General features: G+C 50.5%; 1 protein-coding gene across 1 annotated transcript in view; it reads left to right on the top strand.

The window, feature by feature from the left end:
• The window catches only part of LOC138520541 (E3 ubiquitin-protein ligase TRIM39-like), a 258308-nt gene that overhangs the window by 143435 nt on the left and 89302 nt on the right, over positions 1 to 25571 (top strand). Inside the window, exon 9 of the mRNA XM_069632885.1 lies at positions 2524 to 3154. Within this exon, the coding sequence (XP_069488986.1) occupies positions 2524 to 3154 (631 nt within the window). The remainder of the gene's footprint in view (positions 1 to 2523; positions 3155 to 25571) is intronic.

Raw genomic sequence — 25571 nt, forward strand, 5'->3', positions numbered from 1 at the left:
CTAAGGGCCATGTGGGTGCAGCTATCCTTGCTTTTAGCCCCCCTTGTGTCAATTCAAGTGTAGGCGGTGGGCGACCCCCTGGGCTTTGCCCCCTGATATGTGACAACTCGCCAACCACTGACAGTCCATGAGGAACATTAGACTCGTTACTGGGCCCTATTGCTTTGTTTATCTCTGCCTGCCTCTTTCTTGCTTTGTTTCTCTCTGCCTGCCTCTTGCTTGCTGTGTTTCTCTCTGTCTGCCTCTTTCTTGCTGTGTTTCTCTGTCTGCCTCTTTCTTGCTTTTTCTCTCTGCCTGCCTCTTTCTTGCTGTGTTTCTCTCTGCCTGCCTCTTTCTTGCTGTGTTTCTCTCCACCTGCCTCTTTCTCGCTTTGTTTGTCTCTGCCTGCTTCTTTCTTGCTTTGTTTCTCTCTGCCAGTCTTTCTTTCTTGCTGTGTTTCTCTCTGCATGTCTCTGTTTCCTGCTGTTTCTCTCTGCCTGTCTTTCTCTCTTGCTGTGTTTCTCTGCCTGCTAATCTTTCTTTCTTGCTGTGTTTCTCTCTCTGCCCCAATCCCTTAAAGGGGCGTGGGGCCAAGGCGACAGTCCTACCTTTATTTCTTCATTTCTCTCCCTCCTCTTTAGTTTTCTATCTCCTTCTCTCTCTCCTCCCTGCCTCTCTCAGTCTGCTGGGATTTCTATCTCCCTTGCTGTCTGCCTATTGATCACCAGCTCCTCTATTTCCTCTCTGCATGTCCTTTTCTCTGCCTTTTCCTATTATCCGTCTCTATCTCCCTTTCATTCTACCCACTCTCTGCCCCCTCTATCTTCCCCTCCCACTCACCTTCTCTCCATCTCTTCTGTCTCTGCTTCTCTTGAGTCCATGTTCTCTGTTCTTCCGCCCTCCTCTGTCTCTTCCTAGTGTCTCTCCCCTTTGCAGGCCTGTATTCTCTCCTCTGTCACAGTATGTCTCTCTCTCTCTCTCTCTCCCTCTTTCTTTCTCTCTCTCTCCTGTATGCCTGTCTCTGTCTTTCCATTTGTGTCTCTTCCTGGTTAAGTTTCTGGCTATGCTCCTATGTCACTCACCCGGTCTCTCTCTGTCGCTGTCTTCTTGTCGCCTCTTTCTCTTCGCCTGTATTTCTCTGGCCTCCTCTGTTAGTTTCCCGCCCTTTTTCTCTTGGTCTCTTCACTACATGTCTCTTTCTTTGCTATTTCTTTCTTTTTCCTGTTTCTCCTCTTTGTATTAGTTTGTCTCTCTGTCTTTCTTGCTTGGCTTCTCTTCTTTCTATGTCTCTTGTCCCCTCGCTCTACTGTGCCTCGTCGTCCTCTCCACTCTGCTTATCGCCCTCACTCTCTCTCCTCTAGTCTTTATCTTTCCTGTTGTTTCTCTGTTAGTCTGTCTCTTTCCTCTTGTTTCCGTGTTAGTCTGTCTCTCTCTTTCCTGCTGTTTCTCTGTCAGTCTGTCTCTCTTTCCTGTTGTTATTCTGGGTTAGTCTGTCTCCGTCTTTCCTGTTGTTTCTCTGTGTTAGTCTGTCTCCATCTTTCCTGTTGTTTCTCTCTTTTAGTTTGTCTCTTTCTTTGTTATTTCTCTTTGTTAGTCTGTCTATCTTTCCTGTTGTTTCTCTCTCTCGCATCTCTCTCCCCTACCTTCCGATCTGTCTTTCTTTCATCTCAGCCTGTCCCACTCTGTCTTTTTCTCCCAGTCTCTACCTCTCGCTGTCTCTGATCTCCCGTCACTACATGTCTGTTTCTTTGCTGTCCCTGTGCTGTCTCTTCACCCCTTCCCTTCCATTGCTGGGCAGAGCTGCAGGGCACTCTCTGGCCGGGAGTGAGGTGTGTAAAGATGTCGGAAGAGAAGGGGGTTGGGGGAAGGGGGTTTTTTCCAGGAGTTCACTCTGTTCACGAGGCTGCCTGGGGGGAGGACGGATGGGGGGGAGGGACAGGGGGGCTCCGAATAATATGAGAGGGATTATAAGTGTCTCTCTGTGTTCCACCTCTGTCTTCCATTCACCGTCTCTCCTCTCTTCCTCTCTCTGCTTCTCATCATGGCCATGTTGCTCTCTCCCTCTTCACGTGTCTCTCTCCCACTCATCCTTTCCTCCATGTCCTGCTCTCTCTGCATCTCCGGCGGTTCCCTCTCGTGTCTCTCACTCTGTCGTTATTTCTCTCTCTTTTCTGTCTTTAATCTGCAATATGTCTCTATTCCTATCCGACATTCACAGTCGGTCTCCCCTCTGCATGTTTTTCAGTCTACCTTTCTGAGTCTCTCTACTGTCTGTCTCTCCGTTCTGTCAGCTTCTCTTCTCTGCTGTCTCGTCTCCCCCTCTCTTCTCTGCAGATCTATTGTACCCGCCTCACTCCTCTCTCCCACCCTCCTCTCAGCTTCTCTTCTGTCTCGTCTCTGGGGATGGGGGAGAGCTCTCCCCGTTATCTCATCAATTTGGGGGTCACTTGGGGTTTCATTTAAGAATCGAGGAACAGCCGCATCCCCCTGGGCTGTGGGCGGGGTCTGCAGGTGACTGGTGACAGGAGGCTGTGATTGGCTGAGCTCTCGCTGTTGCTGTGATTGACAGGCTGTTGGCGCCCTGTGATTGGCTGGTTTCTGAGCCGGGCTTCTCTCTTGCAGGTGAGGTGACTCTGGATTCTGGCACCGCTCATCCCCGGCTCATCGTGTCCGCGGACGGGAGAAGCGTGAGATGCGGACCCCGAGTCCAGGACCTGCCCGACACCCCCCAGAGATTCACTGGATACTACATCGTCCTGGGGAGGGAGGGGCTGAGCTCCGGGGAGCATTACTGGGAGGTGGAGGTGGGGGGCAGCACGTGCTGGACCCTGGGGGTGTGTGATGAGTCTGTGTCCAGGAAGGGGGGGCTCACACTATCACCTGAGGGAGGATTCTGGACAGTGCAGCTCCGGGATGGTGAATACTGGGCTCTCACCTCCCCTCGCACCCCCCTGACCCCCCGCGCTCCCCCCAGGGTCCTGGGCCTCTTCCTGGACTATGAGGCGGGCAGGGTCTCGGTCTACGATGCTCAGGACCGGGCTCTGCTCTTCACCTTCCCCGGGGCCCCCTTCCCCCGCACCCTGCGGCCCTACTTCAGAACACGGAGCCCCGAGGGGGGGGGTGCGGATCCTCCCGGGGGCAGGAGGGGACTGAGAGCAGCGGAGCCCGGCAGCAGGTAAGAGGGGGGGCTGTGTCGAGAGGGCAGCGAAGGGGGCGGGGAGGGGCTGCAGGTCAAAGGGTGCGTTGTGTCTGGGGGGCTGCAGGTAAGGGGGGCTGTGTCTGTGGGGGGCTGCAGGTAAGGGGGCTGCAGGTAAGGTGGGGCTGTGTCTGTGTGGTGGTCTAGGTCTATGAGGGGGGCTGTGTCTGTTGGGTGACGATGGGATTGGGCGCCCTGACTAGCGGTGTATAAAGGTAAGAGGAATATGTGGGGGCAGTGGCTCCTCTTTGTTGGGGGGGTAGGGGGGGACTGTCCTGTATCTGAAAAGGGAGGGGCACTGCTATTTTGCTGGAGGATATATATATATATATATATATATATATATATATATATATATATATATATATATATATATATATATATATATATTGGGCGGGTGCCTCGTTCGAGCAGCTCCTGTGGTTTTGCAGTTTGTAGATCTCATTTGGGGTCTACAAGGGAGGAGAGGGGGGGCACTGTGGGGTCTTTTGTTAATGCATTGTTTTAGAATTCTATCGTGCCGCCCCCCCTAAATTTACATTGCTAAACTGTAGCAACTTTGCTCACACGTCACCCGCGTCCGCCCCAGAAGGGCTTTTCAATATCCGTTTTATGTGCAATATTTATTATATACTGTCCTGCTATAGGCGCTTGGTGTGGAGTCATTTCTTTAGTGATATTTCCTGTGCTTTGGGGTTTCACTTATATTTTACGACTCATCGATTTTTGGCAGGAAAGCCGCTTTACTTGGTTCTGAATCACCATCTTTCTCGCTACTGTGGCTTTCTCGGTACCGGGGCACCCTCTTTTGGTACCGCTTCGGCGCAGCCACTTAGGCGCAGCGGTCGATTTGGCGCATCCATTTTGGCACGGGAGCCTTTCTGGCGCCGCCGATTTGGCGCGACGGACGTTTGGGCATGGCTGACATTGCAGCCACGTCTAAACTCCCTCCCGCCAAATTCGAAATCATAATTCCTTGCATGCATGTCTATTGATAGATCGGCGAGTGAACATGTTTATTGTGAGATAGCTCAGCGAGCTTATCAATGGCGTGAAACCTGCAATGTAGGGAGTACTCGCTCCTTTATCCCTCTAAGGTCCAATTATTTAGCGATGTTGGCACTATTGTTACAGTGCTTAGAAGCAGTTGAGCCGGGCATGTATGCTGTTTTTTTGTTTTTAAAGAGGCGGCTCCAAGTGCCTAGAAATAGGACTGGCAGAGATAGGCACGTTTCTGCTGATAATATGACTTGCATTATTTGGGGAGGCTGGGCCTGATTTACACGGTTCACTCCCACTGGAAAACTCCTTGCACGTCAGGCCCAAGTGTCCCAAAGCGCTGTCAGGAGGCGTTCATTATCAGAGTGCTTCCTCACAAGGAATAATGGGAAACCCACTCCTATGAAATGTCAAGAAAGCTCTGCTTTAGTTTAAGGTCACCAGCAGGACATGTTCCTTCCTTTGCTTAAACAGTCTTGTTTACTTTATGAAAGCTATTCTACAATCTCTACATAGCACGTCACACACACATGCAAACACATATACCATATACATGCGAGAAATGCCCTGTGCGTATTGATGGTAAATTACAACACGTTGTGATTTCTGCATTAAATCCCACCTGGTCCAATATTATGGCGGCCCCCTATGACGTCCCTCCTTATTCTATGGCCTTCAACACCACATCTTGTGCGTTGTGCATAGCGCCGTCACTCTCAGTGGGGGCACGGCTGCACAAGCTGCTCACACACACACACACACACACACACACACACCCTGCTCCCCCCTATTTCCTGCCCGCTACCCTCCTCCCTGCAAGCCCCCCCCACCTGCAGCCTAACATGAGAGGCATGACCAGTGGTCTGAGTGGAAGCAGACTTTGTTATCATGCATAAAGTTAGGAGGTAACTTACAGGTGTTCGTTTCGCTGCTACCCTCAGGATTCTGCGCTGAGGAATAGCATCCTAACCCCCGCCCCTTCCGGTCCTTGCGAACCTGTCAAGGGCCCCGTCCCTCCTTATCCTTCCCTCTCTACCCTTTGGCCATTTGAATTTTTCATTTTCTTTTCCCCTTTCTATTTAAGTGCATTTTTCATTTACATTTCGTTTTCACTTATTTGCTTGTTCTCCTTTCTTAGGATCCATCCACTTATCCTTTGCCCTCATCATGATTCCCTTTTTCCCCTAAATTCCCTCTCTTCCCCTTTTCCCTTGGTGGTCTCTCTTATCCTACCTCTTTAGCTCCCCCTACGTGTTTACCTTTAGCCTGTCGTAAATCCCCCCCCTTTTCATCGAAACCCAGGGCTGCCCTAACTCCAACCGCCTTAGCTGTCCCACCCCCCTCAATCCCCCTTTTCGCCCTCCTGTTCTCACGAGCCCCCCCCCCACCCATAGCTACCTACCCCCCGGAGCCCAAAGTAATTCCTTCCCCATCCTACTCCGCTATCCATCACTTAAAAGGTCCTCCCCAGCTATCCCCCCTGCTCCTCTTAGGCCACTACCCACTGGCTGCCAAGTACCCCCCCTCCCAGGCATTCCCCAGTGTTCTCCCTAAGCGGTCCCTTGTAACTGGCCCAGTTCTCCTCCTACCCCCCACTAGCTGACCCATCGTCCCAGGTTCCCCTCCTCATAATCTCCCCCCCCAACTTTTCCATCCTCCTTGCCAGACCCTGTTTAAACAAAATTCTTTCATTCCTTCCCCTCCCCTTGTTGTATTCATTGTTACTCTTCTTTTTCCTTTTCCCATCGATGCACTTCCCATTTTCCCCCACCCATGTTTGGAGTTGGAAGGTCTTCCAAGACCCCTGGGCCTCCCCTGAGTCTAATACTCCTGGGCGCCATTCATTCTAAGCAGATGGCTGTGCAGTTCCCCTTGTGGTATCCGCCAGTACTTTCTAAAGGGAACACCGTGTAACATCCGCTCGGCGTGTCTAACAGACACCTATTACCGCGACCGGTGCCTCCGCCATGACTCACTGCGGGCAACCGGCAGCAGCGAGTTCCCCCTCAGGCACCTGGTCGCCTGTGCTGCCCAAAACCCCCGCTATAGACCAAACACTGTTCTTCTAACCTCATTCATTCCATTCGCAACAGACACGCTGGCCCTCCGGACTCCATCGGTGGCGTGATGATTCGTGCTGGGGATCGCTGTCCCCGGCCGTCACCCTTGCCTGACGGCGTTCCTTGCAGGTTGCCTCTCCACTAGTTTGTACTCCATTGCAGGAGGGCCAACTGTCCCGACAGCAGCGTGTTGGAAAAAGGTCTTCCCTTGACCATGTGGTTCCTTTGTAGGAGGCCCCCCTCCGACAGGGGGGTGTGTTGGGCCTTGCTCGGCCATCGTGATCCCTTCCAAGAGAGCCCTAGCTTGTAAGCAATGGCTTACTTCTTTTATTTTATTTATTTAAGCAGTGGCTTCTTTTATTTTATTTATTTAAACCTTCTTTTCCCTTCTTCCCTCAGTTTTCCCCTGCACTACATCCCCTTGTGCCCTAAACCACCCCACCCCCATCATCTTTGTGTAGTTCAGACCAAAGTAACTCGGTGCCCCTGGACCCCCATCCCACCTGGGTCGGCGAGCCCCTCCTTGGCCAGTAAGTCCTTTCTTCCTGTTGCAGCTTTGGTTCCCTACCATTTGAACCTCTGTCCTCACATGCCAATTGCCACCCTTGAAGTCCCTTAACCCTGCCTTTACTTCATTACCCTTAGGTTTGTTTTCCTTCCATTGTAGTTTATATTCCCCTTGATATCCTTTTAACCTCTTTATTTTTTCCTAATCTCGCTGGGAAGCCCGCTTCCTTCAATGTCCCCCCCACCCCATTTGTTCGCTCTTCCCCTCAACCACTGTCTTCCAGCCCACTGACACTCTGCGCTGTTTCCTGCCCCTTCCTTGAAGCCCCCTTTTGGCTGGCGTGAGCACCCCTCCACTGAAAGAGGGGGATCCAGCCTGCGCTCCCTACCTTAACCATAGCTTGGCCAGCCCAATTCCGTTTTGGCGTTGCCTGATTTAGCAGACCTACTTGCTGCTGTATCTGCTTCAGTGCGCTAAAGGCACGCTAGTACCCAGAAGTTTCCAAGGTCGGACCGCGGATCGCACTTGTGTTGCTCCGTGTCGTTATGCTTCCAAGGCGGGCATGTTGCCCCAGAACTCATAATCCTGAAATGCTCTGTGATTTTGAGCTAAACATCCAGGAAACCTCACTGGTGCCATTTGACACCTTTCCCACTGTCAGAGGCATTTTGAAAGAGTACAGTAGGAGTGTACCAGACTGTCCATCTTGGAATGATAACTTTATCTGAAAATAATTCCTATGGTTGGTCTAGTATTGCGACATGCTATAGCAGCGAGGGAAAGTAAAGGGATGGGTGCCCTTCAAAGTTGAGCTGGGAAATACTCAGTTGGTTAATGAGTGTTGCCAGCCAGATTGTGATCCTGGGCCAGGTTAGTTCGTCCACCAAGTGGAGAGGAGGAAAACTTTCACTGCTCCACAAATAAAATCACAGTTAGGGGCCGGGGGTGGGCCAGCTCATTGGGGCAATCAAAGAGGGTGCATGCACTATAGTTACTGTAATACACTGTATGTGTGGGTTTGCGTTCCAATAGTTGTAACCCTGCAGGTTTGTAAAGCAGGGCTGGACGTTTTGGGGTTTCCTGAGTCCCAAAAGGAAGGGGCCAGGAGCGGTCTAAAATTTTAAAAGGGTTGTTTATCCTTGGGCGCTCGCCTTGCCATATTGCTCCAAAACCGGGTCAGCCCCATTTATAAGGGGTAGGGGTTGAGTTTTGCGGGTGTTCCAGGGGGGTGTGTGGGGTGCGATCTGGGGGGGGGGCATGCTGGGTATTGTGATTCGCCAATTGGTATTTGGCTGTGTTTAGGCGTGTAGTGTAATGTTGGGCTCAATACTCAAACCTCTACACTCTATCTGTTCCCGCCATGTCCAAGATTGAACTGCGTTACCCATGATGCCCTGCAGGGTTCCTTCTGCCCACACTAACTGTTCGGTCTGAGGTGGAGGGTCACATTTCTTGTTTGCTCGTGCTCAAGGCGCTTTAAACATATAATATTTGCATGAGGTGAAATGGGTACATTATGTGTTTGTGGTGCTCGAGGCGCTTACAAAACACAAGCCAACCTGCCAAGGACAGTCTGAACTCTACTTTTATGCTGCCGCCGACATTGGGAGCTTAGTGCCGCTTAAAACACGTGCCCAATTGAGACACTTCCTTATGCTAATCATGTGGTTCAAGGCAGTGGTGTGCATATGCCCTGCCTTTTGCAAGAGCCAATTACACCAAGCGTGGTAGATACATGGGAACCCGCATTGTGCATTAAACGGGGCAAACAAATAAATTGCATTCTGGTACTTGTAGTCTCGAGTAGTTATCGCGGGGGAGCAACAACAAAACTGTGCTAAAGACTGAAAATCAACCTTTGCGTGCAGGTCCCCAACTACTGCAACGTATCGTGGCTGCCTCATAATATTCATACTCTGATAGGAGCCCCCATCCCGGTGACCTACACCTCCCACTTGCACATTAAGTTTGTCCCAATAGACAATGAGCCCCTCATTCCGTTTGCAAAGGTTCCCCCCCCCGTCCCCTCCTCTTCCCATGAACACTCTCCTTTCCCGCCCAAAGGCACTCATCGTTGAATACCCACCCTTTGCCCCGCCTTGTTACGCCAGCCGGAGCACCCCGTCCCTGAAAAAGGGAGGGGGATCTAGCCTGCGCACCCTACTTTACCTGTATCTTGTCCAGACCAATTCTGTTCTGAATTAAATTCAAATTGAATTTGTAAGTCCGCAGGTGTATTGTCCATTTGAGTGATTATGTGATTTGTATTGAGAGTCACTGTGCCACAGGTTTCTGGCTAGTGTGGGCCGTGATTATGCGTTACTTTGCTGTGCGGCTGAAGCTCTGACCAGTGTTTTGACCATCGTGGCGCCCTTAGTGACCCCTTCCAAGCCGCCATTGCCATTAAAGCAGTACTGACCGCATGTATTGACGATAATCCAATGCCTGTCGAGCGCCCTATTACTGTGAAAAACCTGTGACACTGTGACACTGTCTGCTGCCTCCACACTCTCTGCGCAGTTATCTTAGCCCGAAACTCCAAAGCTGCAGTGTGCCTGTGCTAAATCCGTTAGATCCCCCTCAATCCGGCACCCACGTCCTAGGGAGAGGGCAGGAGCCCCCCCCCTCTGCCTTATTTCAACATCTGTTTCACTGAAAAACCCTGCAAAGTGTTGCGTAGCTAGTTAGCTTTACTCCTGTGCATTTCTGCATCGAGCGCCACACTGCATCCGCCTGACTTTGTCCCAGCTACATTTGCCTGACCTGCCAATGCCGGAAGCAACGCGGCGCCACAGCGAGGCTGGAGCCTCGTTGCCCAGCAACTGATACCCTTTTGTTCACTCGACATCCGCTGGCAGGCGGAAGCGCCGGCGGCCTGCAAACAAGGCTGTAACTAAGGCTCCTGTTTGCCCCCTGTTCGCGCCATGAAGCGGGAGGAAGCACTCTATTTCGAACTTAATACACTTGAGGTATGGATCCTGTCCCAGCATAATGCATCGGTACGCACTATTACTGCATCCGGATTCCTACTGTTCTAAGGAAGCTGCAAGCTATTACTATGGGAAGTATTGACACGATCATAACGGCCTATTATGGCTGCACAGTCCTTATTTCACAGTTAGTATAAGGGTCTGTAAAGATTGTCCCTATTCCAGACTGAATGCTCGATGGCCATACCTCCTTACGCATTGTCCTCATAGTAGCCTGTTATAAATTCTTATTGCCACAATTGCCCGAGTCTAAGTGATATGCGATACAATCTATAGCAAAATTCGTCTCCACGTAGTGTAATTTGCGATGCCTCATGGCACTTCACTCACTCACACTCACTGTGCTCTAGGCACACCCAGTTAAAATCGTTTTTCCCTATTGTAATTGCCCGTGTTTTAGAGCACTATGCTCACCTTGTACACTGTGCTTTTAGGCCCACTTAGCCACAAGTCGAATCTGCTTATTGTGATTGCCCGTGTTTTAGAGCATCCTGCTCACCTTGTACACTGTGCTTTTAGGCCCACTTAGCCACAAGTCGAATCTGCCTATTGTGACCTACGTCTCACTACTCAATATGCCAGGCGATAGCATCTTGTACATCTTCCTGCTACCAATCACCCTACAACTTTTCATCAGCCCAGTAGTCCACCCTAACGGAACCTTCCCAGATGAGAATAGATCCTACCCACTCAACCTTCTAATCATGGCGCCCAATCCCAGTAGCCTTGCCCTTTCCAGCCACCACACTGGCAAGTTCTCAGGAGACTACACTATGGTCCCTTGCACGACGTCCAATAGAAATCTTAAATTACGCGCCAGACTTCTTAAAATATATAAGCCTTTGACCAGATCTTTATTACCTACTAATAAGAAAACTAATTGCTACCGTACTATGACACCCACCACTGCCAAATGGCCCACCTCCCCATCCATCTTCTGTGCCTCTGACACTCAGACTACTACACACCTCTCCAAGGCTCCTGTTCTTAACAACCCTACCTCTTGCCTAACCGCAGTCAAAGTAGACAATCAACCCCTCAAAGGATCTCTCCTTGATGCAAGGTCTCTGGTGGCTCATGCCATCGACATAACCGACCTAATTACACAAGACAGGTTAGACTTCCTAGCCATAACTGAATCCTGGCTACATAATGCTGCAGGACCTGCACTCACGCTAGCCGTCCCAGAAGGATATACTATCTTTAGACAAGACGGAGATGGATCCCGAGGCGGTGGAATAGCCATCATATCCAGAGAAAGCCTATCTATGAGAATAGTTGTTCCCAAAGACCTGCAATCTTATGAATCCCTCTCTATCAAACTACCGTTAAAGAACTCCCAATCACTTACCATGCATGTAATATACAGACCTCCTGGGCCCATCAGCACATTTGAGGAGGACCTGCATAATATACTTGCCAAGAATCTCAAACCCACCTCCCAAGTACTGCTGCTTGGCGACTTTAACTTAGGCCTTAATGATCTCTCAGATAAACAGGCCCTACAAATAGTAAATTCCCTCAATGCATTAGGATTGATACAGAAAGTAAACGCTCCCACCCATATCAAGGGCAGAACCTTGGACTGGGTAGCCGATTACAACTGCACAGCTACTATTACCTCTATTTCTCCCCTATCCTGGACCGACCACTCCCTCGTGTCCTTGACGCTATCCACCACCAGACCTATAATCTTAGCTCCTCAAGTAGCGCCACCCTGTCTAACCAGATTGAAAAAGAAGATTACAGCGGACAGTGTGATCCCTAAATTCTCTGCCAGACAACCTCGACCCAAGTACCTTGGTGCAGGAATATAATAAGATCATGCTCTCTACTCTGGACAAAGTCACCCCTCTCAAACTGAGACCCAGTAAAGCCAAAGCACACCTTAATAAGTGGTTCACTCCACAATTAAAGGACTTGCGACTATTAAAAAGAAAATGTGAAACCGACTGGCGGCTCTGCCCCTCCAATGATAACAAAGACATTTGCCAGGCTAAACAAAACTCCTATAATGAACGAATTGCCAATTCTAACTCTAGTATGAAAGAATTATTCACAATACTAAGAGAACTAGAGTCCCCTATCTCCACACCTGATATCTGTATCAAAAACCAGACCTGGTGTTCAGAGATGCAACAAGCCCTAACTAATAAAATAAATACTCTACAAACCAAAATAAGAAAGATACCCTGAACTTACCTCAACCAACTAACTCTCCCCCACCGAATAAAAACATCTCTGTTCAAAATAATAGATTCTGTTTCACTAAAACCTCCATCCTTGAAGTGGAAAAAACCATCTTCTCACTCAAACCGCCCAACTGTAAAGGAGATGTCTGCCCAGCACACATCATAAAAGAGGCCGCAAGAGACCTCTCCCCTTTCATCTTCAAACTGATCAACGTCTCATTTGCCTCTGGCACTGTCCCAGTCAATCTCAAACAATCCTGGGTTCTCCCTCTTCTGAAGAAGCAAACTTTAGACCCACTTATCGCCACCAACTACCGCCCCATTACAACGGTTCCATTTTTACTCAAAATTCTGGATAAAGTTGCATACCTCCAGATCCAAAAATACCTCGAACTGCACAAACTCCTAAGGGTCAGACAATCAGGTTTCCGACCACTACATGGTACGGAAGACTCAAATCGATGAGCTGAGAGACAAAGGGAAGACAGCTCTACTGCTGCAACTTGATCTCTCAGCTGCATTCGATCTGGTGGACCACAAGGTCCTCTGTAGGCACCTTGACACAGCAGCCCATTTTTCCATAGATAGAATCATTCCTGAGCGACAGAACCATCAGAGTATTCTCCCCCTCAGCAGCTGCTGATCCTACCCCAATCGTGTGCGGGGTCCCCAAGGGCTCCTGCATGTCTCCAACGCTGTACAACATAGTCACCAAACCATTGTTCGATGATTTGGACCTTCTGCGTGTCACCTGCACTAATTACGCAGACGACACTCAGATTCTCCTCCCACTTTCTGGGGTTCATGGCAGGGACTTGGAATTGGTGAATAGGATCTACCTCATCATTCAGGCATGGATGGCCACCCACGGTTTATGCCTGAATGATGACAGGACAGAGTTGATAATCCTCGGCACCCCCTCTAATATCTCTAAATTAGGTCATGAATACGCTTCTTTCATCATTGATGGCAACAATACCATAGTCTCAAAGGAGGTAAAAACCCTTGGTTTCTACCTGGATGCGACGATGTCCTTCAATAAACAACTGAAATCTCTGGCTTCCACCACAGCCTACGCGTGTAAGCTTATTAGAGCAGGTAGGCCCTTCCTTTCCAACGACAGCTGCATCATTCTGGCCAAAGCATTAATTCTCTCCAGATTAAACTACTGCAATGCTCTCTACAGCAGTGCCAATAAAGCCAGTATTCAAAAACTCAAAATATTACAAAACAACGCCCTCAGAGCTGCACTGGGCATCAACAAAAGAGTGCACATGACTGCAATCAGACGCCAATACAAATGGTTATCCACCTATAACAAAATACAACTAAAAATCGCCTCCCTGACACACAAAGCATTGCACAATGCTGCACCTAGATACCTAATTGACAAATTGTCTAGAAGAACTTCCAGTAGACCTACAGAACCGTCAATACTAACTGCCTGCTAGTACCTAGATTCAAATCCTCCAAGATCGGCGGCAACAGTTTCCCTGTGAAGGCCGCTAAACTCTGGAACTCCCTGACACATGAGCTGAGAGCTGACCTACCTTACCCTCACTTCAGAAAGAAACTCATTACCCACCTCAATTCGACCGAGAACGAGTTTCCACTGAAACTATTGCACTCTAGCATTGTCTGCCTCTTAAGATTGTAAATTTTTGCATACGCTTGTACACTATAATGTAAATAATTCCGTCCTTTGTGAAATTTGACTACTTGTATATTGTATTTTGTACACTATGTAACCTTGTAAGCCTTGCATAACCTTTGCTTCGCCCCGTTACCTCTGGGTCTGGTGCCCTTTATAAATTCAATAAACAAACAAACAAACTCATTCCTTGATGTGCTCCGCAAGTTACAAGCCCTTCTCATTGGAACTGACCACCTCCTTCACTGGAACTACTGCAGGAACACCTCGCAACGGACTGCTTCCTTCCCCGAACATGCCACAAGTAGGGCGTCCCTTCCCACCTCATGCGCCTGCAGACCCAAGTCGTATACAGGGAGCACCCAAACTCATTAAAATTTAACAAGTTATGAATTGAATTGTCATTGTCCATGTCAGCCTTTTTGACTTGTTTTTCCACTGTGCCAAAAGGAGGCCAACCCGTGACGCCACTCACATCCCTTCCACCGCCCTTCCTTTGCACAGTATGCGTGCGGCAAACGCCACAACCGGCCCCCTAACTGAAGGATCGCCCACGGCTGGTCCTGGTTTACCTAATGGCGCTACTGCGTTCTGGGATTGCCCTATCCTAGGCCTATCCTTGCTGCTATGCCCCCTCGGTGCACACATGTATTATGGGCACGTGCACAAACCACTTGGGCCATCCTCATCCGTTGCCCGCCTTCCATTAATCGTAAAGCGAGGTGACCAAAACCTCTTCCCTTTCCCCCCAGTAATAGCATTCGAAAATTGGCAATCATGCTTGTAAGACGCCCGAGTCCCACAAGCTGCCCCCTCCCCTCCTATGGAGCTAATTATTGCAGTTGCTTTCCCGCCTTCGCCTTCCCTCCCCGAAACCAGGGTCTCACTGCATTGGAATCCCCGCCGGCCCCCTCCCCTGGTGCATGCCTTCCTAAACCGCCAGTAGCTGACCATCACTGCCCCCTCCCCTTCCAAACCTCATTGTCAAAATCCGGATGTTCCTACATCAGTGCTTTGGTGAACACTGCGCTCGTTTCACTCGTGCGACTGTCAACCAACATCAACTCGTGCCACCCTCGAACGCCAACTCCTTAAATGCCAACCCATGCATGTCATGCGCGTGCACACAACCTACTGAGCCATCTTCGCAACCGAGAGTCTGGTTGCCACTTTGCCCCCTTTAATTTTAAAGTAAGAGAGGTGACCAAATGCTCCTCCTTTTCCTGGATCCGTGCTGCTTATAGCAATCCCCCCTTCCGCCATTATTATTCTATTATTTCTAGCATGCCCAGCCCTTCCGCTAACCCGCTCCAGTGACCACCTTCCCGCCCTGCCCCTTCGCAGCCCTTACAGTCCTGTCCATTGACAACTTGTTGTCAGCCCAGAAGCACACGCTTTGCTTTTGCCCCAAGATGCAGTCAGCAGTGCGGCGGTTCAGCCGCCGCCCATGCACAACACACTGTGGGCGCAATGAATGGCGTCCTTAGTGACCATTAGTGCATTCACATGTTCACATGTGTGGCAACACATTATCCTGCCTTTGCACCCCGCCCCCTTCCTAGTAGCAGGGCGGCCTGTGCCCAATAGCACCTATCGCCTGCTTCCCGCCGGCCGCGCCAAGCTAGTAACCACTGCTAGTTCCCCCCACCCGACTACGATGCCCAGAGCGCACTGCAGCCTGAACGATAAGCCTGGAAGTGTTTTTGTGCTGGGGAGTGGCATGCGGGTGACACGGATGGATGACAAGTGTGACAAGACAGGCAATACAGAATGACAGTTGCAGGAATGAGGAGACTGACGACCAGGATGTGAGGTAGAAAAAACTTTGGCCACAAGCTTTATTTTAGTACCAGCCATGGTGCAAAAGAAAAACCAGCCATAACATCACATAAGGATAACAATACTATATTTTGGGGACAGAGGGAACAGGTGAGCGGGGGGCCCTAATCCCAATTAGGGGCCCGCTCGAGGCTGATCCCCACCGCCATTCAAATGAAAGCTTGTGACAATTGTTTGGCCCCAGCGTGTGAGCTGTGACATGTTCATAATTGCTTGTCTTTGGAGCAGGTTCATCCTGCTTTCTCTTGTCCTTTCCAAGTGAGGTGGGGAGGTGTGCGCTTGTGTGCCTTTCATTGCTGTCCAATCTGACCAGGTTTAGCACTTGCGCCCTCTCTTGCTCACAGGGTGATTTTCGCTGAAGTTATGGCTCTTGATCCGTATTTCTTGATAGAACAAAACCCCGCGTTGTGAAGCCTTTCACTTGATCCTCCGCGGGATGTGTTCTTAGAGCCATTTTGACTTTTTGGTCATGTGTTTTGTACTTTTCCACGGATGGAGGCGTTTTAGCCTCTTGGTCCACTCTTTGGAGATGAATTTGGCACTTTCTCCACACATGATCCACTTGAGTTTTTGAAGCCCCCATGCTCCGTTCGCGGGCTAGTTGTTTCCTCGGGGTGGATTCTAGGAGCCTTACTAGGGTCTTCCCTGATCCAGATCCACTTGTGCTACGAGACCCCTTCTGCGCATTAGGCTGCTTGTTTTTACAGCCGGGGTGGTTTCAAAGAGCCTTACTGGGTTTTTACCCTGCTCCCGATCCACTTGCATTGTGAGACCCCTCAGCGCTTAAAGCTACTTGTTTTTACAGCGGGGTGGGTTCAAAGAGCCTTACTGGGTTTTTACCCAGCTCCCGATCCACTTGCATTGTGAAACCCCCTCAGTGCTTAACGCTGTTTGTTTTTACAGCCCGGGTGGGTTCAAAGAGCCTTACTAGGTTTTTACCCTGCTCCCGGTCCACTTGCCTTGTGAGACCCCCTCAGCGCTTAGCGCTGCTTGTTTTTACAGCCGGGGTGGGTTCAAAGAGCCTTACTAGGTTTTTACCCAGCTCCCGATCCACTTGCATTATGAAACCCTCTCAGTGCTTGAAGCTGCTTGTTTTTACAGCCGGGGTGGGTTCAAAAGAGCCTTACTAGGTTTTTACCCTGCTCCCGATCCACTTGCGTTGTGAGACCCCCTCAGCGCTTAAGGCTGCCTGTTTTTACAGCTGGAATGGGTTCAAAAAGAGAGCCTTACTAGAATGTTCCCTGCTCCCGATCCACTTGTGTTGTGAACCCCTTCAGTGCTTGTGTTGTACTATTTTGCTGCTGGGGTGGGTTCTAAGGGCTTAGCTGGGAACTTCCCCCGCCCACGATCCACTTGCGTACCCCAGTGCGCTTATCTTGCATAAACAAAATTGTGAGGGGGTGGGTTCCAGAGCCTTACTAGGAACTTACCCTGCTCCTGATCCACTTGTTGTGAGACCCCCCCCCTCCTGCATGCATGGAGGTGGATACTTGAGGCTTACTAGTACATGTTTCTGCTCAAGTTCCTCTCTCCTTTTCACTTTTGTTATTCCCCTAGGGCTCCCACCTGTATTGATGTTTTCTGGTGGATTCTGAGCGCCTGGGTCTTCTATAACCGTATTTTCCTGGAATATTAACTAATAGACAAAAAGACCCCCCGGTATTTTAAGAAGGCCCTTCTTGGAGTTGAATTTTTATGTTTATTTTTTGAAGTGAGGCGTTTTAGCCTCCCCTAATGATATGATTGTGTTCCATCTTCTACCTGGCCCTCGCTATAGCTTTACCTTAGTTATTTGCAGGGTGGGAGGGATGGTTTTTTAGACCTGCAGCCGTCCTGCTGCTGTTCGTGGCTGACGGGGAGGAAGCATGAGAAGGGCCACCTTGCCCCCGCCAGATAAAGGCAAAATTCGGCCTGGGGACAAGGCGGCCCTTTCTTTGAACTTCAAAAGGCCCCCGCTCAGCATCCGCAGGATGGGAAGGGGGCCTTTTGAAGTATGGAGGGCAAGGTGACAGGGGGCAGCGACTTCCGATTGTCACCTGCCCCTCTCACCTCACCCTCCTGTCTTGGAGACGCGCTGTCTGGGTTCCCATTGTTAAGGGACCCAGCAGCCCGACCCCACCATGTGCATGCTAAGTGGGGCAGCGCCAAAAGGCACTGCCCCACCGGAGTTAGCACAAACCCCCCACCTCCCAGCTTACGGCCCCGGGCCTCCCATCCGGGTGGGCCCGGGTGTATAAGCCTGGAAGTGTTTTTGTGCTGGGGAGTGGCATGCGGGTGACACGGATGGATGACAAGTGTGACAAGACCGGCAATACAGAATGACAGTTGCAGGAATGAGGAGACTGACGACCAGGATGTGAGGTGGAAAAAACTTTGGCCACAAGCTTTATTTTAGTACCAGCCATGGTGCAAAAGAAAAACCAGCTATAACATCACATAAGGATAACAATACTATATTTTGGGGACAGAGGGAACAGGTGAGCGGGGGGCCCTAATCCCAATTAGGGGCCCGCTCGAGGCTGATCCCCGCCGCCACCCTGAGGGGATGCTGACCGGCATCTCCCAGGTCCCCCCAAAATAAGAGATTATGAATTAAGTACAGCCTCTGGCTGCCAGGGTCCCGAAAATATTCCTGGTGAAATGTCCATACCTTCAATGGACAGGTGAACCCTGTCCTTGCAGAACATGGCCTGGTTGTGTACCGAGATCCCATGTTTAATAAATTTGAGGCCTGATGAAAGGCAGAAATCGGCCACGGCTTTGTTCAGTTTGCGCCTAGAAATCTCCATGGCTTTGCTGCACTCTGCCCCATGCCACTGTTGGCGAGGGATGATTTCTGATATCATCACTTCTGTTCGAAGTCTTAGTATGCGTGCCAGGGATCTGAGGGAGGTGCCGATTCAAGCCAGAAAAACCTCCTGCCCAGCTGAGGCAAGTCATTGCCCCCGAGATGGGTGGATGATGAGGAGATAATCGGGGGGAGGGGAGGGGGAGGAAGATACTATTAGATCAAGTCTTTCCTGATGTATCTTTTGTAAGCCCCCGATTTCCAACCCCCAATCCCTTTTATGGCTTTCTCTTGCAACCCCCCCATCCAGGCTTAAGTGGCTGCTCCTATCCTGAAGGCGTGGGATCCAAACTCAGTAGGATTCCATCCTATAGCTATTAGTCTTCCTGAGGACAGACCTCACCTGGAATCAACTGAGGGCAGACCCAATTTTGTGTGTGAATAATTGCCCCCCCCCCCCCCCCGGCTGGGGCGCTTGTTCGTGAAGGCCCTGGTGATGCAGATGGGGCAATATTCTGTTTCCTCAATGCAGTACAGGTTGATGATCCTCCTTTTTCCTAATTGGTCAGTTTTGGACCTACACAGTTTCACAGCCCTACCTCTGATCCTGTGTTTTTGGAGGCTATCTCGCTGATCCTGAACGCCCCAGAGTAGTTGAATGTGAAGGCAGCTCTAAATAGTGAGGTATCATAGGCATTGTTGCATACTGCAGGGAGGGTGTCTAGCAGAACTTTTTAATTTAGCAAAATTGAGGGGGCGCCTGGTGTCTGTCTTGACCCCTTCCATTTTGGTCCAACCGTTGAGAGCATATCTGGTTAGTGCGCCGTGGGTGGGGTCGGGTGCCACCGCTAATCTAGTGGAATATGAAACTGCTGCCAGATGGGAGAGCTGTGACCGGCTGGCTGGCGGGGGCTGCCTTGGATGTGTCCATGGTGGCCCAAACCTCTTCTGGAACTGCTGTCCTCCTGGCTTCTGCCTGTGGGTTTAGTGCCTTGAAAGTGGAGAACTGAAAACGGGACAGAGCGTCAGAGGCCTTATTATCTTTGCCTGCAATGTGCCGCCCAATTATTACCATGTTATTTTCCAGGGTGACTTTTGTCATTTCTCTCAACACTTTTAGCACCAGAGGGCAGGAGGCAGCACCCTTGTTTAAAATGTGTACAACCGCCATGTTGTCTGACCGTGTGACCAGTTCTGTGCTGGCCAACAAGTCCCCCCATAAATAGAGTGCCATCCATATGGGGAATATCTCTAGCGGTGTGATGTTCCTGGACCAGCCCCTCCTCTGTCAGCAGGGAGGCCAGTGCTCTGCGCTCCACTTGTTACCAAAACATACCCCAAATCCTTTGCTGCCAGCCGCATCTGTGAACAAGGACCTTTTGTCTGCGCCATTCATGGTTTTGCGCCATATCACCTGGCCATTGAAATTGTTAAGAAATGATTCCCATATGTCCAGGTCTTGTGTTATTTCCTTGCTCAATCTGATGTGGTAGTGTGGCTTAGTAACCCCCCTCATTTTTAGTTCCAGGCTCCTGTTAAAGATCCGGCCTTGGAACATGATTCTGGTAGCAAAATTGAGTTTCCCAGCAAGGGACTGTATTTCCCGCCCCGTCGCCTTGTCCCTGCCTGTCATCAACCTTATTGTCTTTAGAAGGTCCTCTATTTTGTCTATGGGTAGGCAGCATTCCCTCTTGGAAGAGTCAATCTCTATGCCTAGGAATGACAGAGTGGTGGTGGGTCCTACTGTCTTCTCAGGCACCTGTGGAAACCCCTAATGCCTGCATGGTTTCACTGAATAACTTTATGGATGAGCTGCTTAGGGGAGACCCTGCTGGGCCAGTGAAGAAAAAATCATCCAGATAGTGTACCATTCTGGCTCTAGGCATGGCCTGTTGGAGTACCCTTTGTAGGAAAGAACTGAACAGTTCAAAGTAGGCACACGCGATGGCACAGCCCATGGGGGGGGGGGGCGTTTATCACAAATAGAATTTGTTGTCAAAATGGAAACACAGCCACTGGTGAGTGTTCTTGTGCACAGGCAGCAGCCTGAATGCTGACTTAATGCCGGCTTTCGCCATGAGGGCGTGTCTACCTGACAGGTTTACTAGGTCAACCGCATCCTGCACGCAGCTATAAGAGACAGCAGCCACAGTGGCACGGATGCCAACATTGAAAGAGCTTCCGGGTGAGTGCGATAAATGGTGGATCATCCTAAACTCCCCCTGCTGTTTTTTTTTTTTTTTTTTTTTTTTTTTTTGGGCACAATGGCCAGGAGAAGCATAAAAAACTCAATGAAGGGAGGGTGTTGGAGAGGGACCCTCAATCCTCCCTAGGTTTAGCTCTTTACCAATTTATTCTCTTATTATGCTGGCTAGGGAAGAGGCAGATTTTTAGGTTTTTGGGTATGGTGGGAGATCCCTGGCCCTTGATTGGGATCTGAAACCCATCTTTGAAGCCCTGACCCAAGAATTATCTAGCTGCAGGGTCAGGGTAGTTCTCTAACATTTTTATTAGTTGGTCAATTTTTATTGGTGAGGCCCCCATCTTATAACTAGTACATGTTTTTGCCCTCAGTGACTTTTGGGCTGGGCCTGGAAGGAGAGGCTTTTGTGCAATTGTTGCTGCTGTGGCCACCACTGCATGTGCTGCATTGGTGCTTGTATCTGCACTCGGTGCCCTTGTTACATGACCCTCTGTTGAAGTACCAGCAGGACCCCGGAGTGCTTCCTTTGGCCCCCCCGTTGCTGCGGTTGCCAGACTGCCCCTGATTATGCCCTGATTTTTGCCCACCTGGGGGCATTCTTCTATTATACTGATGCTCATAGTCCTTGCTGCTTTGGGCGCTCCTAGCTGAGTTTTCTTTTAATACATGAAAAAGATACAATTTAGGGTCTTCCTCCTCCCAGCTCAGGTCAGGGAATTTCTGCATCTCCTTCCTGAACTCTCTATCATAGTTCAGCCAAGACTCCCCCCCCCCCAAAGGTATTGTGAATCTCCAAAATTCTGTGGTGGTAGGCAATCAGTGCAGTGCCCTCTTCTGGGAATTTTTCTAGAATTATTGTGGATAGGATTTGAAAAGAGGCCTCCCAGTTCTGAATATTCTTCTCCAGTGTGGGCCTCTTTGCTCTCTCTTTTTCTTCCTCTTTCTTATCCCTTTTTGAAATGCCAAAACCTAATTCTTCATATTCCAATAGGCAGAAAATGTCAATAAATTGCTTTTTCCAGATCTTTCTCTTAATTTTCCGTTCAATGTGCCATGCAATGGTCTTTTTTAGGCTTCTATTTACACTTTTGCCGGCAGTGCGCCTCCCATATTTAGTCATATGAGGGGTTGGAGACGGTACATCATTGCTAGGCCCAACCCATGCTTTAAGGTGGCCCTGGTCATCCTCGCCCCCAGATTCCGACTCTGTGTCTGTGCTGTCACTCTCGCTGCTGGAGCTGCTCGAGTCATCCCTGTGCCTCCTCTTTTTCCCAGCACCCGCACCCTTATGCCATTTTAAAAATTGTTCAAGCATAGGCCCCAAATCATTGCTTTTCACAGTACCTGATTTTGCTTTCCTTTTGGTGCCTGGGTGGGTGTCTGAAGAGGCGGGCATGCTGCGGACGTCAAGGCGCTGCTTCTTCCTAGCTGGTTGCTCCCTTTCTGCTGGCTCCTCATCGCCGTCGACCTCCTCTTCCAGGGCGCCTGCGTCATCCTCGTTGAGGCCGGTGGATGCGAGCTCTGCCGTTCTTTCCTGCACCACGTCCATGCCATGGACGGCTTCCGCTGCTTTGGCCCATTCCAGGAGTAATGTTTCTTTCAGGGATAAGGCGTTGGCCATCTCTTGCCTGTTTGGGTCTCTGCGTGCTGGTTCGTACTGGGTTGTCTTTGTGTTTCCCAACCTGCTGTGTGGGTCAGGGTCCTCTTCCCCCCCCTCTTGTAGTTCCCAGGTAAAGTAAAATGCTGGGGCTCTGTGTCTGCCTCCTTCCAATGCAGGTCTGCCGAAATGTGTGCCTGGGAATTCCGGCTGTCCCCTGTCCAGCTGTTAAAGCCGGTGCTCTGTGTAGTCCTGCTTCCCAGGCTGAAGACACAGAAAAGCACGGCCGCCGCAAATTCTGCTCTGCTCCTTAGCTGCACGTTGCTTGTGACCTTTGACTCGGTCAGGTTTGGAATGCTGTGGCCTGTCAGTGTCAGCCCACAGCCCCCCCCGCTGTATCCCCCAGAAGGTATTTTTAATTTATCTTCGCCGTCGTGACACAATGTCAGATTAGGACAGGTCTCATACAGCAATTGTCCAGCTGTACCTTGTCCTATGTATGAGCAGCGTTGATTCCTCGCAAAAACACTGGCAGCAGCCCCCCCAGTTGAAACAATCACCTGGCTGTAGCTGGGCTCTTTCCTTGAAGCAATTCGCCTGAGTGCAACAGTGTAGCTCAGCGTTGGTTTCTTTACAAATTCCACTTCGATGAGAGGTGCAGGAGGGGCTGGGGAGCTTGCAGCCTGCTCTCCTAGGAAAGCACATGTGCATGCTAAGTGGGGCAGCGCCAAAAGGCACTGCCCCACCGGAGTTAGCACAAACCCCCCACCTCCCAGCTTACGGCCCCGGGCCTCCCATCCGGGTGGGCCCGCGTGTATGTTACGATGCCCTTAGCCCATTTAGCGCGCTCCATCCAGAAACACCGCCCATACGTGCCCCAGCGTGCACGCCTAAACTGAATATCCCCCCAAAGGCCGCCCGCACCCTACCAATCCCCCCCCGCCTACTCCTATGCCTCCACGCCGCAAGGCCCCTCGTACACCTTTCCCTTGATTGTGCTGCCTGGTGGGTGCCACATGCACCCCCCAATAATCTGCCTTCCATTTGGAGACCAATGGGCATCACCTTTGTGCCATGGAACGTGACCGCCGCATTAGTAAATATGCCTGCGACAATTGCCCCACTGTCTTCTGGGACATGTAGTCTTCCGGGTAGAACCGGTAACCAATCGCCCCAATGTACATGGCAACAAAGAACCAAAGAAGCCCCAAACAGAACGCCCTGCGCAGCGGCCATGACCCACTATTTCCCAAATTGACTGCAGCGGCGGGCCTTTGTCCGCAACAAAGCAGCCAATAAACCTGTGTTAAGCAGGACCAGAAGAGCCCGGCGGCTGCCCAATCTGGAGCCGCAGCAATAAAATTCCCCCGACAATTTGCAGCCCGGCCCCTCTGAAAACCCCCACTGCCTTGTGACCGTCGTACCCAAAGATGCCACCTTCCACGGCCGTAACATAATGTGGCCCGTGTCGCGTTAAACCCCTATGTCAGCCCCCAGTCACCCCAATATCGAAGTGAATGCCATACTAAATTGAAGCTTCCCATTGTGCAGTGTCCCCCGCACCCCTGCCAGAGCCCGCTGTTAGCTTCGTGTAGCCGCTGGCACCGCCTTTTTGGCTTATACTGCACAAAAACCCAGACTCATTTAAAAGTGGAAAAGGTCGCTTTAACGTGACAGGCCAAAGCTTACAATTGAACGCTTACCTGGCTCCATGGCCTTACAGACTAAAGAAATATTTTAAACAACCCATTAAATAATTAAACATTTTCATTTCCCCCCAACAATTAAATAATTACATAAAACCACTTCCTCCCTAACTATCCCTTGGACCCTACCGTCTCCTTACCCCTTCTCCAGGCGTCCCGCTTTCTTCCCGGGGCCATGCCCCTCCATGCTCAATACCTGTTCCCCCGGGGTGGCCCGCTTGTGCAAACCGCACCACCCCATCCTTTCCCCTGCCATTCCCCCATTGTGCTTCCCTCCCCCCACATCTAAAGGGGCCATGCCCCCGGCACCAGAAAAACCCTCCACCGAGGTGTTCTTTCTGCCCCACACCAGTTCTCCTTACCTCCAACTCCTTAACCAATCTCCCAGCCAAGAGCTCAAGTCCGCCAGATAATGATTATTCCCAAAAACCGACAAGTGTACACCATCCTCTCTAAATCTCCTGAATCCTTCCTAAACTATCTCCTTATGGTCCAAAACCTGTACCGCCACCGATGCACAAACTTCTACCCTCTCTCTGTTTATCCCCTTCCTTGCCCGCTCTATCGCTCCCTCATTTCTCGCTCCCCCCCAAACTCTCGCGGCAACCACTTAGTCCCCACTACAGATGCTTGAGGCCACACTTGTCGGACCCGTAACAAAATCCCTTTTTATTTTCTTAAGAAGAGCCACACCCATATCCCTTATCAGATAATTTTCCCCACCATGAATAATCCCCCCATCTGGAGGCCCCTAGCTTTCCCTCAACCCAGCCAACATAGGAAGCAACTGATCCCAGCGCAGCCCCCCAAACCCAGACCATCTTACCACAACATCTTCATAGTTGCAACCCAGTTGCCTGCCAGCAACCCTTTTCTCAGCTTCTTTCCCCGCCCACTTAACCCTAGAATGTCCCACAAACCAGATTTTTGACATCTGACCCGACCTCCTAGCAGCATCTGAAAAAGAAATTACAAAATCACTTACAAATCAACACCATCCTAATAAACGCAACACTCCTGCTACCTACTGAAAAATTCTTTAAAGACATCCCGTTTGCCCCGGTCCCTGACATACCCTTTGTATCTCCCTTACTTCCCGCGTCCCAACCTTTTCACCTACTCCTCTGAATAGCCCAGCCTGCTACCTTCAGATGCTGCACCCCTCCTAAATGAATGAGTTCCAACCTCCTAACCTTTCCCACACCACTCGTAACACCTTCCTCCAGTACCCTATCCTTCCTGTCCATCCCCTTATCCCTCTCTGGAAACACCCCCGGTCCTCTCCTAGCTGCCCCCCTATATTTCGCACCTTTCACCTAACCTTTAAACAATACACCTAATCCCACTTAGACGCCCTTTCTCCTCTAACCTATTACCCACCTACTCACCCTTGCCCCCCACCTTCCCTCACCTTACTAGTATGGCCCTGCATTGCCCACCCGGCACCGGGGGCCCACGTGCACCCGTCCATGCAGGCCCTTTTCTTCATTACTCCTCTTCGCCACTGCACCAGGGGCCAAACCTGCACCTCCGTCCATGCAGTCCATTCCATATAACTAATCTTCAAGTCCATTACCACCTGTTTCCCCACCTGCACCAGGGGCCCCAGTGCACACCCCCGTCCATGCAGGCCCTTTTCTTTATTACTCCTCTTCGCCACTGCACCAGGGGCCAAACCTGCACCCCCGTCCATGCAGTCCATTCCATATAACTAATCTTCAAGTCCATTACCACCTGTTTCCCCACCTGCACCAGGGGCCCCAGTGCACACCCCCGTCCATGCAGGCCCCTTTTCTGCCTTACTCCTCTCCACCGCTGCACCAGGGGCCAAACCTGCGCCCCCGTCCATGCAGTCCATTCCAT

This window comes from Ambystoma mexicanum, chromosome 13 (genome assembly GCF_040938575.1).
Source record: "Ambystoma mexicanum isolate Mex_15411 chromosome 13, UKY_AmexF1_1, whole genome shotgun sequence".
Classification (NCBI taxonomy): Eukaryota; Metazoa; Chordata; class Amphibia; order Caudata; family Ambystomatidae; genus Ambystoma; species Ambystoma mexicanum.